The following is a 17,720-nucleotide window of genomic DNA, read 5'->3' on the forward strand; positions in this document are numbered from 1 at the left end:
ACCCTCCAGCAGCTGCTACCCATGCTGTCCAAGGACACTTGGCTAGCCACCCTGGAGCTAAAAGAGGCCTACCTCCACATTCCTATCAGGGAGTCATGCAGAAAATTTCTCTGCTTCAGGGCAGGATGTCAACATTTTCGGTTCTCTGCGCTTACAATTGGATTATCTGCTGCTCCCAGTTTTTTCACAAAATGCCTGGCTCTGGCTATTGCCTTTTGCAAACAAAGAAATATTCAAATGTACCCTTGTTTAGACGACTGCCTTATTCAGGCAGACAGCCAAGGAAAGCTGCTCAAGCACCTGGCTTTTTTTTAAAGAGCATCCTAACCTCCGTAGGGTACACAATCAACAAAAAGAAATCAAAACCGGTGTCCACTCAAAGGATAATCTTCCTGGTAGCAAGTCTGGACACAGCATCCCAGATGGCATACCTTACACCAGAGAAACAAATTTTTCTGTTAGCCTACTTCTCTCAACTGGTCACCAGGCACCAGCTTTCTGCAAGGAATATCTTGCAAGCTCTGGGGTTCGTGGTATCTTGCATACTCCCCTCATTCCATATGCCAGACTACATATGAGGAAACTTCAGTGGTACCTAAAGAGCCTTTGGTGTCAACACTCTCAAGACCTGGAAACTCTTCTACCTATAATTCCTTGCCTCAGAAAGAAATTTCTTTAGTGGGCAACAGCATGCTCCCACAACAAGGAACTGCCCTTCCCCCACACTCTGCCACATCAGACTACACTTGGGGTGCACACCTGGACAGCAGGTGCATGCAGGGCCAATGGCGCCCACAGCAAATCCCCCTTCCAATCAGTCAAAAAGAAATTATGGCTGTGCAGCATGCCTTGATAGTTTTCAAACCCCTTCTCTCTCCAGGAGTGTTCTCCTCATCAACACAGATACCACCACTGTGATATGGTACATCAACAAGCAGGGGAAGGACTGACTCCTACCCTCCATGCAGGCTGGCCATGACCCTTTGATTCACAGCCTCTTCCATGCAACTACACCTGTTAGCACTATACCTACCAGGGTCTTGCATCTCCCTGGCAGACCAGTTAAGCAGAAACGTTCTGGACTCACATGAGTGGCAGCTCAACAGAGGTACCTTCACCCTAATAACTCAGAAATGGGGAACCCCAAAGGTCGACCTCTTTGCCTCCCACACCGAACATCATCTCAGCAAATTCTGCACCAGGGACAATCACTGCATGACTTGGAAAGTGGATGGTCTGTCCTTCACCTGGGTCAACCTCTCGGTCTTTGCCTTTCCTCCCCTACCTCTCATCCCCAGGGTACTGCTCAAAATAAGGGAGGAAAAACCAAGGACCATTCTTATAGCTCCAGACTGGCCCCGACAGCACTGGTACCCCTTGCTACACAGCCTGTCCCTGCTGCCTCCCTGGCATCTTCCTCAGATTCCAAACCTCCTAACCTAGAGGGAAGGGGAATTCATGCATCCCCAATTGCAGGCACTCAATTTGGCAGCTTAGCTTATTCCCTAACCCCGAACCAATCTGCCATCCTCAGTAAACAGGTTCTGGATGTTGTCTGTGAGGCCAGACGCCCTAGCACCAGAAAGTCTTATGCAGATAAATGGAAAAGGTTCTGCACCTGGATCCAGGCTAAAGGTGCCAATACGGCACAGCCTTCTGTCTGTCTCATCCTGGATTACTTAGCTGACCTACTACACAGTGGTCTCTCTTTCTCCTCTATAAAAATTCATGCCTTTGCTATTTCATCTCATTTTCCCACTGATTAAACACTTCCTCAGAGGGGCTAGCAACTTGAGGCCCCCCAGAAGGGCACCAACACCAGCTTGGGACCTTAACTTTGTCTTGGAAAAGCTCACCCTGCCTTCTTTCGAAACGGCTTTTTCAGCAGAGCTAACATTTCTCTCCTGGAAGACGACCTTCCTCCTGGCCATCACTTCAGCCAGAAGAGTCTCTGAGCTGCAAGCACTCATGGCTGTGGAACCCTTCATCATCTTCCATGCAGACCAGGTATCCCTCAGAACTAAACCCATCCTTCATGCCCAAGGTGGTATTCAGTGTGGCTCTCAACCAATCCATTCATTTGCCCACCTTCTTTCCTAATCCTCAGAACGAGGGGGAAAGGATTCTTCACTCTATAGATGTGCACAGACTGCTCAGATACTATCTGGACATGACTAAATCCGTCAGAAAGTCTGATCAATTGCTGGTTAGCTTTGCTACAGAGGCAGAAGGCAAAGCCATCTCCAAGCAAACCATTTCCAAATAGCACACTGCATCCATTTCTGCTACAAACAGCAAGGTAATTCTCCCCCCAAGGGTGTCATGACACACTTCACCAGAGCAGCCTCCACCTCTGCAGCCTTCCTCAGAGGAGTCCCTGCCACCTGGACATCTGTTCATGTTTACCAAGCATTACCACCTGCCTCCCTTCTCCAAATCCAGGTTAGGGGTATGCCTCTGCAGTCTTGCAAGGCATACTAGCCAGCCCCAACTCTTCTTGACTGCCTCTACCCATTTCCTCCGCTTTGGGAATCTACCCAAATGTGATGATTGCAACAGTGAAACACGAAGAACATCATACAAATACCTGAATACCAGAGTCTTGGATTCCTGCATCGGATGCTGTCTCTTCTTCCATGACGTCAGGTTGTCAGGGGTATAAAACATGCAGCCGACTCCATTATATCAGTCTTTCTTGCCATGCGGTGCCCGAATCATAAGCAGTTCGCAAGTGCCGGTTGTCCAACTCCTGAAATTTTTGTTTTCGAGTTTCAGAACTGAACTCTTCAAAAAAGCTAAGTACCCTGTTGGGGATCCTTTTTCTTGCTCTTAACCGATGTCAGTAAAAGTTAACAATTGTATTACCTGTGGAAAGCAAATACCTCATAAAGATTTTCATTCGTACTGCCTTCCTTGCTTAGGCCCAGACCGTGTCATCCCTCACTGTCTGTTTTGTGCCTTCTTCAACCCCCGAACTGTCATCGGGCTATATTTGCAGCAAATTATTTTAGTTTGTTTTCCTGGCAGGAACTGAGCTTGCAGATGAATCTGCATGTCCAAGGCCATGTTCCACAGGGCCATGACTAGCCTGCAGAGTGGGTAAGTGTGTGTTCCCCCTTGTTGATGTACCACATAACTCTGGTGTTGTCTGCTTTTATCAGCAGGGGTCCTGGTGAGAGTAGGGACCTGAAAGCTGTCAGAGCATGCTGAACAGCTAGCATCTCTTTTTGGTTGATGTGCAGATGAGATTGACTTGGGCTTCAGTGCCCCTGAATGCACTTGTCATCCAGGTGTGCCCCCCAGGCATAGTCTGATGCATCTGTGGTTAGGGTCTGGGTGGCGAGGGGTTGAGTAAAGGAAAGTCCCTTGTTGTGGTTGCATGCTGCTGCCCACCAAAGAAACTCTGTCCTTAGACAAGGTATGACAGTTTCCCGGTCCTGAGAATGTTGACACCAAACACTTTTTAAGTACCACTGAAGTTTCCTCATAATGCAGTCTGGCATATGGAATTAGGATGCAAGAGGCCATGAACCCTGAACCATGAACCATGAACCCAGGATTTTCCTTGCTGATAGCTGGGTTCTGGTGGCCATTTGAGCGAAGTAGCCTGTCAGATGGGCTTTTTTCTGGAGTAAGGAATGCCATCTGGGATGCTGTGTCCAAGCTTGCTCCCAAGAATACAATCTTTTGACTGGGGAGTAGTTTTGATTCATCTTCATTGATAGTGTACCCCAGGGAGGTTAGTAAGTTATTTACAAATGTCAGGTGCTGCAGCAGCTGTTCCTGACTGCCTGAATTAGGCAATCGTCCAAGTATGGGTAAATTTAGATTTTTCTCCGTCTGCAGTAAGCAATGGCTGGAGCCAAGCATTTTGTGAATACTCTGGGAGCAGTGGATAAGCCAAAAGGAAGTGCAGAGAACTGATAATGCATAGATCCTGCCCTGAAATGTAGGTATTTCCTGCATGACTCCCTTATAGGGACGTGCAGATAGGCTTCTTTTAAGTATAGGGTGGCTAACCAGGCATCTTTGGCTAGCATAGGAAGAAGCTGCTGAAGGGTTAGCATTTTGAGTTTTGGTACCTCCAGGAAGGTGTTTAGAGTGGAAAGATCTAGGATTGGGCACCAAGTGCCCTCCTTTCTAGGTACCAGGAAAAGTCTGGAATAGAATCCTTGACCTATCTGTTCAGCAGGAACAAGCTGAATCGCCCTTATAGATAGCAGGGATTGAACTTGGCTTTGTGCCTCTGCCCATTGGTTTGGAGGGAGGTCTGGGGACAGACTGGTTTGTTTATCTAGCCACCTCTACCTGCTCTGCCTTCTTTGTGGGTCAGACATCCAGACCTCTGTGGTTTTGAATTTCAGAACATTTAAGTGAATTTAGGAATAGAAAACCTAGTAATGCTTTATTCAAACATATACCAGTAGACATCCAAATGCTGTATTTAGGTTTACAGTTATTGACAGAATCATGGGCAATAGGGCTAATAAAGCCAGATGGCATAGCCTCCTAAATTCAAAGGAAAAGAAATGGATTATTAAATTAGGTGCACTATTTTCACCTGGATTAAATGAGCGTTTGTGAGGGACCAATGGTTGCTCAATACGTTTCAATGTGCATAGTATTTAAATGTGCTAATTATCATTCATTTGTTCAACACTGAAGAAGGCTAAGTGAAATTTCAGCCGAAACTGGTCTGTTATCCCATCCACATCTCCTCTGTATCCATCCTTTGCCTAGCTACATACCTTAATTCCTCCTGTAGACCCTGAATTGATATTTAGTCCTCTCACTTTACCCTTTACTACTACTGTCTACAACCACCTTTTCTAGGCTCACTCCTCACTGTCCTTTAACCTCGTCTGACTTGCCAACTTACCTTTTGGAGTCAGTTTTGCTGATTGTTTCCTGTCTAACTGCTTCGACATCTGTCTCTACTCGCTCCCTACCTCCAATTCCTACCCACCCCCAGGGGTCCTACTCTCTTACTCTATAACCACACCCCTTCCTCTTCCCATAACTCTCTACACACTTTACCATTGGCCTTCTTCTCTCATACCTGCCTTCTATCACCACTCCCCTTCATTCTTACCACACCCTCCTCCTTTCCCCCATCCTCACCCTTTATACTTCCATACCTACATAGACATCCAGTAATTTGTCCTGCCAATGTATAAACCACCCAACCCACTATATTTCCTACTTTTATTCATCCTTTTACTATTACCTCCTCTAATCTTTGCCTACTTACTCACCTCCTATGAACACCCACTATAGCCACACCCTCACTTCCCTAACTTCCCTAATAAACACACCAACTCTCCATCCCTACCTGTCCTCTCTATCCATGCAAATATAACATCTTCACCCAACTACCTACTTGCAAAGTATCATAGAATACTACTCATTAAATGCAACACCCTAAATCTCAGGAAAGGTCTACTTCTATATATTAGATTCCCTAACCCAAGCTGTGTAAGACTACTCCTCTCATTAAAGGATGGTGATATCCACCCTAACCCAGGCCCAACAACAACTCCTACCACTCTCCATCACCTTAATCAATCTCCTACTCATTCCCTTACTAAGCCACTTAACGCCATGCTAGTAGCTCATCTTAATATACATAGCATTAACAACAAAGTAATTCAACTCCATGCTGTATTACAAGTCTACTCCTTTGACATTCTCTGCTTAACTGAAACATGGCTAAAACCTGTAACCAAAGGCAACAAAGTCATCCTACCTGGATATAATATCCTCAGACTTAACCGAGTACCCAAGAAGGGTGGAGGGGTTGCTATTCTATTTAAATCTGGCTTACAGTTAACCACATACGACTGTAAACTACCTCTAGATTCCAATGCAGAAATTCTCATTTCCAAACTTCAACTTAACAATGCCAAATCCATCTATATTATCTGTACCTATCTACCTCCTGGTAATAAAATTGCCACCATGGAAAATATCCTTTCCTGGCTATCCCAACATCTGCCCCAAGAAACCATAATCCTGGGTGATATAAACATTGACTGGAACTGCTATTGTAGCAACCTCCCTACCACCCACATTAACCTATATGTTTTTTTTTTTACAAACCATTACCTCCCCCTCCAGGATAAATAAAGCTAACAAGAAAGAAACCATATTAGTCTGGATCCTCATAAACAAACATCCTCACATTTATGATTCTGGAGCCCACCCTGATGATAAGTGACCACTCACTGACCTACATAATCAGGCATAAAGTCAGTACTCCCATTCCAACCTCTATCAGAAATGTCAGATCCAAAAAGAACTTTAACCCTGAACTATTCCAAATGGACCTACCTTAAAACACCTCCCTTTAGAAGAAGCCGTTAAATACTTTTACTCTAACTTCCTTGCCATTCTTAACCACCATGCTCCAACCAGACTAATTAGAATCAAAACCAATTCAGTCCCATGGCTCTCAAAAGAAACCAAATGCAAACTCCAACTCAGAAATAAACATTGGTCCAAATGGAGAACGACTAAAATTCCTGTAGACCAACAAACCTTTAGACAGTTAAGAAATGACACTACGAGAGCTGTACTCTCTGATAAAAGAAACTGCTACCTACAATTTCAACAAGCTAACCATAACAACCCACAAAAATTCTGGGCTAGCATTAACCAATTACTCCATCCAGGTCAATCATCTACACCATACCCTTAAAATATAGACCACAAAGATCCCTTGCATGCAGCCAATACCTTTAATACCTTTTTTTTACTTATGCTATCCAAAGACTAACTAGTCAGCTATCACCTAATAGCTTTACTTTACCTCCCTATAACACACCCCACCCCCTCCTTTTCATTTCCAACCTGTCCCAACAACATACATCCTAACCCTTATACAAAAATTAAAGCCATGCTCTCCCTCAGCAGACTAACTGCTGAATATCTACAACTATCAGTCAAAGCTATTGCCTACCCCATTTCCATTCTGATCAACAGAACTACTAGTGAAGGTCACATCCCCAGCATGTGGAAAGTATCCCATATTATCCCCCTCCATAAAGGTGGACACACTACTGAACTCTCAAACTACCACCCCATTGCCCTCCTTTCTCATTTGGCAAAGATCATGGAGAAATGCATCCATAGGCAATTACTCGACCACTTAATCCAAAATAACTTACTTTCCAGTTGTCAACATGGTTTCAGACCTTCACACAGCACTACCACTGACCTCCTTTCCTTTACTGATTGCATTAACAAAAACCGCAACATTATCTTTCCTCTGCACTATTTATTGACCTGTCTAAAGCATTTGACATGGTAAATCACCAGATTCTCACAGAAATACTCAAATCCCTGTCATTAGATGCACTTTCCATAAAATGGTTCCAGTCCTACTTAGATAAAAGACAACAGGCTGTACTATGGCACAATACTCAATCCACACTCCTGCCCGTTATCCTTGGTGTCCCTCAAGGCTCCATCCTAGGACCTATCCTCTTCTCCATATTTATTAATGACCTCCATCTAGCCATCCCCCAGGCCACATGCAAACAACATGCTGATGACTCCACACTGATATGCTCAGCCACATCCACTTCTGAACTTCACTCTCTTACCCAGAAGGTATTTAACACAGTTGAACAATGGTTCACACAGCGTTGCCTTCGTTTGAACCCCAGTAAAACTAAACTCCTCCTCTTCTTCAATCCTACTCATAAGTCCTCTCCTTTTAATTTAGATCCACCAATGGTACCATTATATCACTAGACCCAACCACCAAACTAATTGGCATCACCATAGACAATAATCTGAACTTTGACACTCATATCAACAATACTATAAAAACTGTCAACAAAAAAATTGGCTCTCTCTATAGGATTAAACCCTTCCTTTCACCTACAGCTAAAACAACTGTAGCTCACACTCATCTAATCTCTACACTCCTCTGTGCCTCACCCATTTTTACTAACCTTTCTAAAAATAACCTTAGCAAACTGGAAAAGTCCTACAATAACATAGCCAGATTCGCTACAGGCAACCCATTTAGAACCCACCATTGCATTAACATAAAGCAGCTAGGATGACTAGAACTACAAAACCTGATTAAATTCCACCAACTAACCACTGCCCATAAGACTTTCTTTATAAACGTTCCTGTACCCCTATACTATCTACCCTCATCACCCCCTATAAAAATCTTAAGTCCTTACGTTCTTCTAACAAACTTCTTGTACATACCTCTAAACCTAACAACAGGGCTGACAATTCTCTCTTCTCCAACACTGTTGGAAAATCCTGGAATCTTCTCCCCAGTGACCTTTCCTCACTTGCCTCTTTATCACTCTTCAAAAACAGACTAAAACTTTTCCTCAGAACACACTGGTTATGCCCTTGCACTAAACCTGTCTAATCATCTATCTCTTCAAACTTGGCTCTGCCTACCCCATACTTCTCATGAACTTCTAGACCTTCTTTTTTAACCATAAATACCATCTCCCTCTGAATTCATTATTGACAACCTCTGTGCTTACTTATTTTAGAGTGAACTCTCTCTATTTATAGTACTATACAATACCCTGTCTTCTTTATTTTATTTTATTTCTTTTTCATTCATTTTAACTGTATGTTATAATGCACCTGCATTTTGCACTGTCTATTATTTTTGCCCTCACTGAAAATTTCTTGTTAACCTGTAGTATGCATTACATATATCACTGTGGATGTTATTTTATTTATTTTTTATTGTTTTTCTTTATGTCTTGGAGCTTATCTCCCTGGGCCTCTACTGAAAATGGACATATATCCAGCTAGACTAGCCCAGTCAACAAATGTAAAATAAATAAAAATAAAAATTATGGATTTACCTATGTTTTCTATGGGATTCCTATTAAACATTTGCAGTTTGCCATTGTCTGCTGGCTTGGTTTTCTTGTAACATTAGTGGTTTGGAGCCTTGCAGTTGCCGTAAGTGCAGAGAACACTTTGCTGATTGTAGATTGTATCCAGCGGATACTCAGTCCCCTTCCTTCAACCCCGCCATTTCCTCCCAAACACCTCCTGGATGCCCTACCCCCACATCCAGCCCATCCCCCCAGACCAGTCTGGATCAAGCATCTATTCCAGGTTCTTTTTGGTGTCAAAGAAAATGGGGGACTTGAGACCTATCTTGGATCTTTCAACCCTAAACCTGTCAGTTGCTAGGACAAAATTCCAGATGGTCACTGTCTAATCCATTCTGCCCTTTCTGCAGACAAACAACTGGGTGCTCGGACCGCCAAGAACCTTACTATAACATCAAGATGGGCAGGTGTTCCCAGACGTTCCTTCACTTCCAGCTGGGAGCCGGTCATTAGTTCAGAGCCACTACCCTTTGGTCTCCCCACTGCCCCCAGGGTGTTCACCAAAGTGATGGCAGTGCTGGCTGCTCACCTGCGGCTACAGGGATCCCAGGTCTTCCTCTGTCTGGACGATTGGCTCCTTTCTGCTCCCTCCAGGCATCAACTCTGTCAAACCAGGGATCTTCTATTCAGGACTGCCTACCAGCTAGGTGTAACCATAAATCTCAACAAGTCCCATTTTAGCCAGTACAAGTTCCCAACTTTATTGGGGCTCGGTTAGGTACCACTCAAACCAAAGTGTTTCTAACTCTGGACAGACTTTAGTCCCTCCAACATTGTGCTTTGGACATTCTTCAGACCCAATATCCCCATGTGGAGTTGGCTGTTTGGGCGTTGGGGTCCATGGAGGCCACAATCACCTTGATACCAATGGCTCGTCTGCATATGAGGATTCTCCAGTGGACTCTGGAAGTCCAGTGGTCTTTGCTAGACTTGCCGTTATCCCATCCAGTTCGATTATCTCAAGTGTGCAAGGATTTGCTTCTCTGGTGGCGTCAGTCCCCAAATCATTTTCTGGGTCGCCCGTTCATACTTCCTTTCCCAATGATCACAGTGACCACAGCCGCCTCCCTACTTGGGAGGGTGGAGGGGGGCATTGTATGAGAAGGACAGTCCAGGGCACATGGTCTTCCCTGGAGACCCATCTGCATATCAGCATCCTGGAGATGAGGGCAGTGCTGTTGGCATTGTAAGCTCTTCATGCACATCTTCTCCAAGGGACGATTGCCATCCAGACTGACAATTTGTCGGTAGTCTGGTACATCAACAAATGGGGAGGAACCAGGACTTACTGCTTTGTTGCAAAGCCATGAGATTGTGGGAGTGGCTGATCTCCTCTGGATGTTTTCTGGTGGCAATGCACATTCTGGGGAGGTCCAACATTCTGGCAGACAGGCTCAGCAGATCTAGTTTGATGCCTTACGAGTGCTCTCTGAATCCTTCAGTAACGGAACAGATCTTTCTAAAGTGGGGTCGGCCTTGCTGGGATCTCTTTACCTCTCCTTCCAACACAAAATGCAGCAAGTATTTCATACTGAACCCCTCCTCTGGGGTTTATGCTTAACCCTCTGGTCTTTAGTATGCTTATCCTACACTGCCTCTGATCCCAAAGTTCATTCAGAAAGCTCGATGGATGGGGAGCTTAGTGATCCTCATTGCCCCATTCTGGCCTCGCCAAGCGTGGTTCCCCTCTCTGTGGTCTCATATGGTGTGTCCTCCTTGGACACTAGATCCGGTTCCTGATCTGATCATGCATCCCGCACCCAGATTTAGTCGGTCTGAAGCTCATGGCTTGGCTGCTCCAGTTCCAGTGATAGCTAGGGCTCTCGGGCTGTCTTCTCCCATTAAGAAGATTTTGGTATCAGTTCACAAATCTTCCACTAGGAAGGTTTATTCCAGTAAGTGGAAATGCTTCTCTATATGGGCTTCTCAGCCTGATTTGGACCCTTTTGCGGCTCCAGTCCCCACCATTTTGGAGTTTTTGGAGGATATATCTAGTCATGGTGCTAGTTTTTACATGGTAAAGATACAGATGGCTGCAATCTCCAGTTTTCATATAGGGGAGAATTCAGCTTCCTTAGCCTCCTCCAGGCTTTGTAAAGCCTTTTTGAAAAGTACCTTCTTACTCAGGCCTCCAGTAAAGGACCCAATGCCCCCTTGGGATGTTACCCTAGTGTTTCAAGCTTTGGTTTCTCCCCTTTTTGAACCAGTAGCTACAATGAACTTTGCAATTCCTTCCTTGGAAGACGGCTTTTCTGATCACCATTGCTTGGCCAAGAGAGTATCAGAGATCCAGGCCTTATCAAGCCCCCTTGTAATGCGTTTCATAAAGGCAGGGTTTCCTTAAGGATGAACCCTTCATTCCTTCTGAAAGTGGAGTCAGAGTCTAATGTCAACCAAGTCATCCATCTCCCTGTTTTCTTCCTGAACTTCCATAATAAGGGAGAGTATAAATTGCATTTATTTGATGTTCATAGGCAACTGTGATTCTGCTTGCATAGAACAAAATCCTTTCATAAGTCTAATCAGCTTTTTGTTTCCTTTTCCAAGCCTTTTTTTAGGGAAGCCCATTTCAAAAGTAACTGTTGCTCATTGGACTTCTCAGTGTATTGTGTTGGTCTATCGAGCCAAATAATCATCTCCACCAGGTCATGTTCTGGGCACATTCTGCTAGGTCTGTAGCTACTTCCACGGTCTTTTGGTTTAGTGTTTCCTTGGATGACATTTTCTCTGCAGCTACTTGGGTATCATCACACCATATCTCTCAACTGTCCAGATTTGTTTCCTCATATTTTTGGTGTGTTCAACATAAAATTTGCATTTTTCTGGAACATCATGGAGGATTTAAGTCACTAAATAATTACATACATTTGAGTTTCAAACTTCATAGCCATCATAAAATACATACTAACAGATCTTGTTACTCTAGCAGCTTTTTAAGTTTATAAGAGCAACATGTAAAATCTGTACCTGTTTTTGGGCCCTTGTTCCCCCATTATTTTAGGCTTTGTCCAGATTTCATGTGCTAAGAGGTTGAGAGGTATGCATCACACACGTTTATTTCTGATTACAAATTGGATCTCCTTTCCAGAGGCAGAACATCCTTTGGCTCTGCCTTGCTCAGGAACATCCTTCCATGAGGACCTCACAGGGTTATTTTGGTAGCTGGGGACCCTGTCCCACAGGTTGAAGAGCAAATGAAAACAACTTCGGATAAAGTTATGTACTCACCATAACGTTCCATCTGAGTTGTTGCTTTTCATTTGTCTTCAACCACCCCCCCTCCTTCCCTCTGTATTATGTGGGCTGTGCTGTGGACCGGATGAAAGTGGCATAGTCCCTCTCTGATGAGCCCTTGTCTTCCTTATGGTTCTATAGGTGGTAATGCCAGAGTGTTAGGCATATGATTAAATGGGGGTGCTACTGTCTGCAGCAAACGTGATCTGAGGGGAGGAGGGGAAACAAGGGTGTTATGGGTAGGGGAGGAGCGTGGAGCTTGGATCCGATGCTGGAGAATGCAGCCGAGTCGGATCCGTATTCCCACAGGTTGAAGACAAATGAAAAGCAACAACTCAGATGGAACATTATGGTGAGTACATAACTTTTCTTTAATGCCATTTCTGTTATTAAACATATTATAAGGATGAGTACATAACTTTTCTTTAATGCCATTTCTGTTATTAAACATATTATAAGGAAATGTTCTTTTGCCTTTTTGTGGTACCACAACTCCCAACCATAAGCCATACCTGCCCTTTGTCCCGTATGCTGCAGAAAACAAAACTGAAGCAAAAATCTTTCTTCAAAGAAATCTTTGTACTATTCCACTGTTGCAGCCCAAGTAAAATTCCTGTTACATTTAAAATTGTTCTGTTTCATACATTGTGCATTTGTGAAAAAAAAAAAAAAAACAGAAAATTAATTGCTTAAGTTCAGGTAGAAACTTGGTCTCAAAAACAACCCTCAACTTACTGTGGTTTGCAGTAGCATTTTCTGCCTGTAGTGACTCCTATGTAATGCACTCTGTAATTTTTCCTCAAACAGTTGTAGTGACTAATTACATCCAGTTTATTTGAGGATAGTCCTTCTAGTTCCACCACAGTTAAAGCTTCTACATTTTCCACTATCTCAGCCCTTTCCCGTGTGAAACTCTGCTGCCATGGCTTCAGGTGGAAATTTAGTGAATCCCCAGTGTTCTGACCAAATTATTTCTACTTTCTGTGAATACTACCTCAGGTTTACCTTACAAACAGACAATACTTAATGGGACTCATCTGGGCAACAAAAAAGTAAATAAAATAAATGACATATTTGTTGTGTACAAATGCAAAACGGAGCCATTAAACAGGGATTCTGAGGAAGAATGAATTTCCCCAGATTAGCACTGTGCATCCCTACTTCATTGAAAAGTGTGGGCTTATGTATAATTCAAGTAAAAGTTTAAATATTATAAAGGGACTAGGTGACTGTTGCTGAGTGCCACAGTCATCGTCTTCTTCTTTCGGCTTTTCCCGGTTAGGGGTCGCCACATTGGATCGCCTATCCGCTCATGATTGGCAGTGGAGTTTTACAGTGTCGAGTTGCCAGCCCAGCGCCCAACCTTTCACAGAAGACACACACACACACACACACACACAAACACACACGCACACCTAGGGCCAATTTAGAGTGTCCAGTCCACCTATAGCATGTCTTTGGGATGTGGGAGGAAACCAGAGCACCCGGAGGAAACCCACGCGACCACAGGGAGGACATGCAGACTCCACACAAAAGGCACCCCAGCCGAGGATTGAACCAGAGAACCGCTGTACCACCGTGGCCGCCCTTATACACAAATGGATCTGAAAAATGTAATTCCACATATTCTCAGCTATTTTAACTAGACACAAACAGTTCTCTAGAGCAAATATATTTAAACTCATTAAAAATTCTAAAACAGACTAAACTGAAGTTGGGAAGGGGTCTATCTGATTCTGCTCTGCCCAGTAAACAAATCTTTCCCATTTACTCCTGTAGAGTTTCATAGTAGAAGGTTATGAGAAGATAACAGTGTGGAACAGACAGGAGAAGACAGCATTGGTTGCCTGGCTTTTAATGGAATTGGAGAAACCACGCTATTCGCTTCAGATTTCAAATATCTGCGTGAACCATGCCTGTCGGGTAAGACAGAAGGTCTGGAATTACATACAGAATCTAAGGTGGATATAGTAAACAAGGCCAAAGGAAGGGTAACCAAATCTGCCGAGGCCAGTAAGGTGCAGTGAGGATTACTTTGTTCTTCAACCAGGCTGCTTTCTGAAGGAATTTTATTGTTTCTGTTGACATACTCTGTCAAAGCAGAAAAATTGAGCTGTTGCAAAATGGTTCATTATCACTTCATTCAGTGCATCTAAACCCAGTGAATAACTTTAATGCCTGTGATGAGGGACACATTTAGTTAAATTCTTTTGTCATTTTTATCTTAATTTGGTGCCTCTTTCTGTATGCTGTGAGAGTTCTATTAAATGTGTGTTGGTGCTTTCTTCATTTTCTTGTTAACTAGCTGAACCCAACAGGCTCAATTGCTTCTTTTCAGAGGAGCCTTGGATGTGGTTTTCTGGTCAGCCAAGTCACACACACAGGTGAATGGATACTGGGAAGTAAAAACAGGACTATATGATGAAGTTAATTAGTCTCTGTTAACTGTGTTAAGGCTGTTGGTCTAAGCAGACTTTTCAGACACAGTCCAAGTCAGAGGCAGTAGCAGGTACTTGAGCAAAGAAATCATGTCATAGTCTTAATTCTCTGTGCTAAACTGTCATTGGTCATTCTGGTATTAGTTCAGGAACATTATCCATTGAACTGCAGCTGCAGATGGTGAAGTTACAGATTTAGGGCAATGCTTTGATAACTCAGGTACATTTCTTATAAAGCACTATCTTCAGGCAAAGCAGTGTTTTGCTGCAGATTTGCAGTTAACACAGAAAATATCTTAAGTGTGCCTTTATTACCAGCCATAAAAGATATTCGAAACTGGTTAGTGTGGCATGGCAAGCCAGTTTATTTCAAAAGTAGTACACAGAGACTCTGCCATTCTATGTTTTGAGAGTTGCAAACTGTAGAAAAGTTATGAACTTCTTTGTAATGCCTAAAATAAAGCCATTTATTTGTTTCCCAACAATGTAAAAGAACCAGTAATTTCATCTTTGTCATAATTAGGATAATGAAAACATATTAAGCACTAGTAGTGCTTGCCCAGCCGTATTTTGGTTTGGTTTCTCATCTCAGCTTGATGTGCACTTTGACACAAGTGCAAGTAGTGTGGCATTTGTTTCGTATGGAGATTGTATGATTAGTTTTTAGTTTACTCTTAGAGTTGCTGAATGTGGAAATACTGTTAGTTTTTGTGGCATATTTCATTTTGTCTTTACATTGTGTGGATGTTGGGTGGGATCCTATGATTTTTTTTCATCTGAACACTGGCCTTTCCTTTAACCAAAATAATGAGTCGCATAACACCTCAATAAAAAATTGGAGACGTCTGTGTTGCACACATTAAAAGCCTTATTGAAGCATATGGATGTTGAGGGGAGCTGAAACCTTTAATCATTATATTCATATTATTATTTTTCTTTTCTTTAAGGTTTGGATAAGTTGCCACTACCTGTGTCCCGTGTCAGTTGTTCCATTAAGTTAAATCCAGCCAACGGCAAGCTCCAGTGATGTTAACGCACACAGCATCAGTCCATGTTGTTCCTAATGTAAGAAGAGAACTCTTCAATTGAAAAGAGCTTTGTTTTGATGGGACAATCTCAGAACAGCTCGAGTTCAACCATAAATTACAATAATTCCCTTTTCCTTAATTCAAGGCTGCATGAGGAACAGGTATTCTCAATGGGATTTACCCATCACAGAGACACTTTACCTAAGATGCAACAAACACCGAAGTTATATTAACTCTGATAGCAGATTTAGTTGTGCCTATCTCAGTGGATCAACAACTAGAAGCTGAAATTTGAAATCACTCAGGTGAGCTGTGAAATTAGCCAGAATTTGCAGAGCACAATCTAAAATATTGATCCTGAGGAAAGCTGGTATTTTTAGGCACGCCATTACAGATGGAGAAACAACTGTGTACGAGCAAAATAAGGACTGTGGACCTGTGTTAACTTGGTGCTGTCGGTGCAGCATAGCATGAAGTTCATCTCACAGAATGTTTGTTTATTTTAACATGTGATCTAGAGACATGTTGGCTGTTTTTGTTTCTGTTTTAAGATCAATCTTTAAAGCCATGTTGAGTACTAAATGCTTACTGCAGCTCACAAGGTGCAAGAGATGCACAGTAAGTCTTAATTCATGTAGTTTATTTCCCACTTCTAAACACATTTATAACTCATTTTGCATGCAGTTTCCTTTGTTTTACACTAGTGTCACTTTTTCAAGGGTGGACATGACCTTCCACATATATCAGAGTTTTAAATGTATTTTGGTATTGCAGTCCAGCTTATAAAATTACAATGTTTGCAAAATGTCTTAAGCTGACTGACTTTTTCTATGGTGCGTTTAAAAAATGCTATTCTCCTATTCTAAGAAATGTATTAAAGCATATTGTTGCTTTAACTGGTGAAAAGGAGCTCCCCTGGAAAACTTTATTAAGTGTGTATTATTACATTTCTAAAAGTAGATGCTGCACTGTGAGCATAAACAGCATAAATTGAAACCCTGCTTCAATTTTGTTCTTCTGTTATCACACAGATTGGACATTTAAGTATTCTGTAGGGCCATTTACCTAGGCAAGCTAATTGTGGTTTGCTGTGTTGGGGCATGGTCTTTCCCAAGTCAGGTAAACTGATCAGGACAAAATACTTAATGTCCCTTCTATTACACTGAACCACTAAAGCCTTCAACAAAGCAACATGTGAGCTGCACTGAGTGAGCTTGTGCAATGGCTATGCAAACTCTCTCAATGTTTACATTTTATGTGCAATACTAAGTGAAGAAATAGACCGAAATGTTAATGTAAATGTGTGTGTTCATGTGCAGATGTGATTGTGTAGCTGTTTTATTTTTCTGTGTGGTCTGTTAATCATTTTGCACATGTCAGGTTTGATGTGCAATGCAGATGGTTGAAACTGGTTCTGTTGTATATTACCATGACATGTATGTGTGATGTAAGGCTGTGTTAATTAGCCACCACAGAAGTACACTGTGTTAATTGTAAATCAGCATTGCACTGTTTTTTGTTTAATTGTGAAAATGTGTTCTGTCATACTGTTGAAAATCACAAGTATTCATGTCCTCTGTCACTATTCTCTTCCATCTCTTTGGAAATATTTCTGGCCCTGTTGTTGAAATGATAAATATTTGTTTTAATCTTGAAACTTCTTTTATTGTCTCATTTAATAGACTTCAGCACATGCATGAATTTAGTTATTTAAATATTTATTTTATTTTATATTTGGTTACTGGGAAAGTCTGACTGGATACAAGTCCTTTTTCAACAGAGGCCCGGGGAGAAACTCTCCACGTGTAACAACGCATGTACACCATAATTATCAATTATAATTTCACAGTTACATAATTAAGACATTTTCCATTTCCATCAAAACCCAGGAACAGAGCAGGATACTGTAATAATACATCAAAATCAAAATGGTAGTCAGTAACTGAAGACATTTGTAACCAGGTGAGTTAAGAGAAGCTATTCAGTTTGAAGGCTGAAGCTACAAATGTAAAGCTAATAAGATAGTTTAGGGTAGACTTTACTGCTAGAAGGATGACGCACTTAGGTAGATCAGTTAGATGACAGGTGGGAAAGTTGGAGTAGAAGAGATACAGAGAATATTCTAGGGTATA

General features: G+C 42.4%; 1 protein-coding gene across 1 annotated transcript in view; it reads left to right on the top strand.

The window, feature by feature from the left end:
• The window catches only part of LMBR1L (limb development membrane protein 1 like), a 1,236,065-nt gene extending 1,218,820 nt beyond the window's left edge, over positions 1–17,245 (top strand). The window contains exon 16 of the mRNA XM_044082192.1: positions 15,508–17,245. Coding sequence (XP_043938127.1) covers positions 15,508–15,587 — 80 coding nt within the window. The 3' untranslated portion in view covers positions 15,588–17,245. The remainder of the gene's footprint in view (positions 1–15,507) is intronic.
• The last annotated feature ends 475 nt before the right edge of the window (positions 17,246–17,720 follow it).

Source organism: Protopterus annectens, chromosome 9.part0 (assembly GCF_019279795.1).
Source record: "Protopterus annectens isolate FY-2018-M chromosome 9.part0, PAN1.0, whole genome shotgun sequence".
NCBI lineage: Eukaryota > Metazoa > Chordata > Ceratodontiformes > Protopteridae > Protopterus > Protopterus annectens.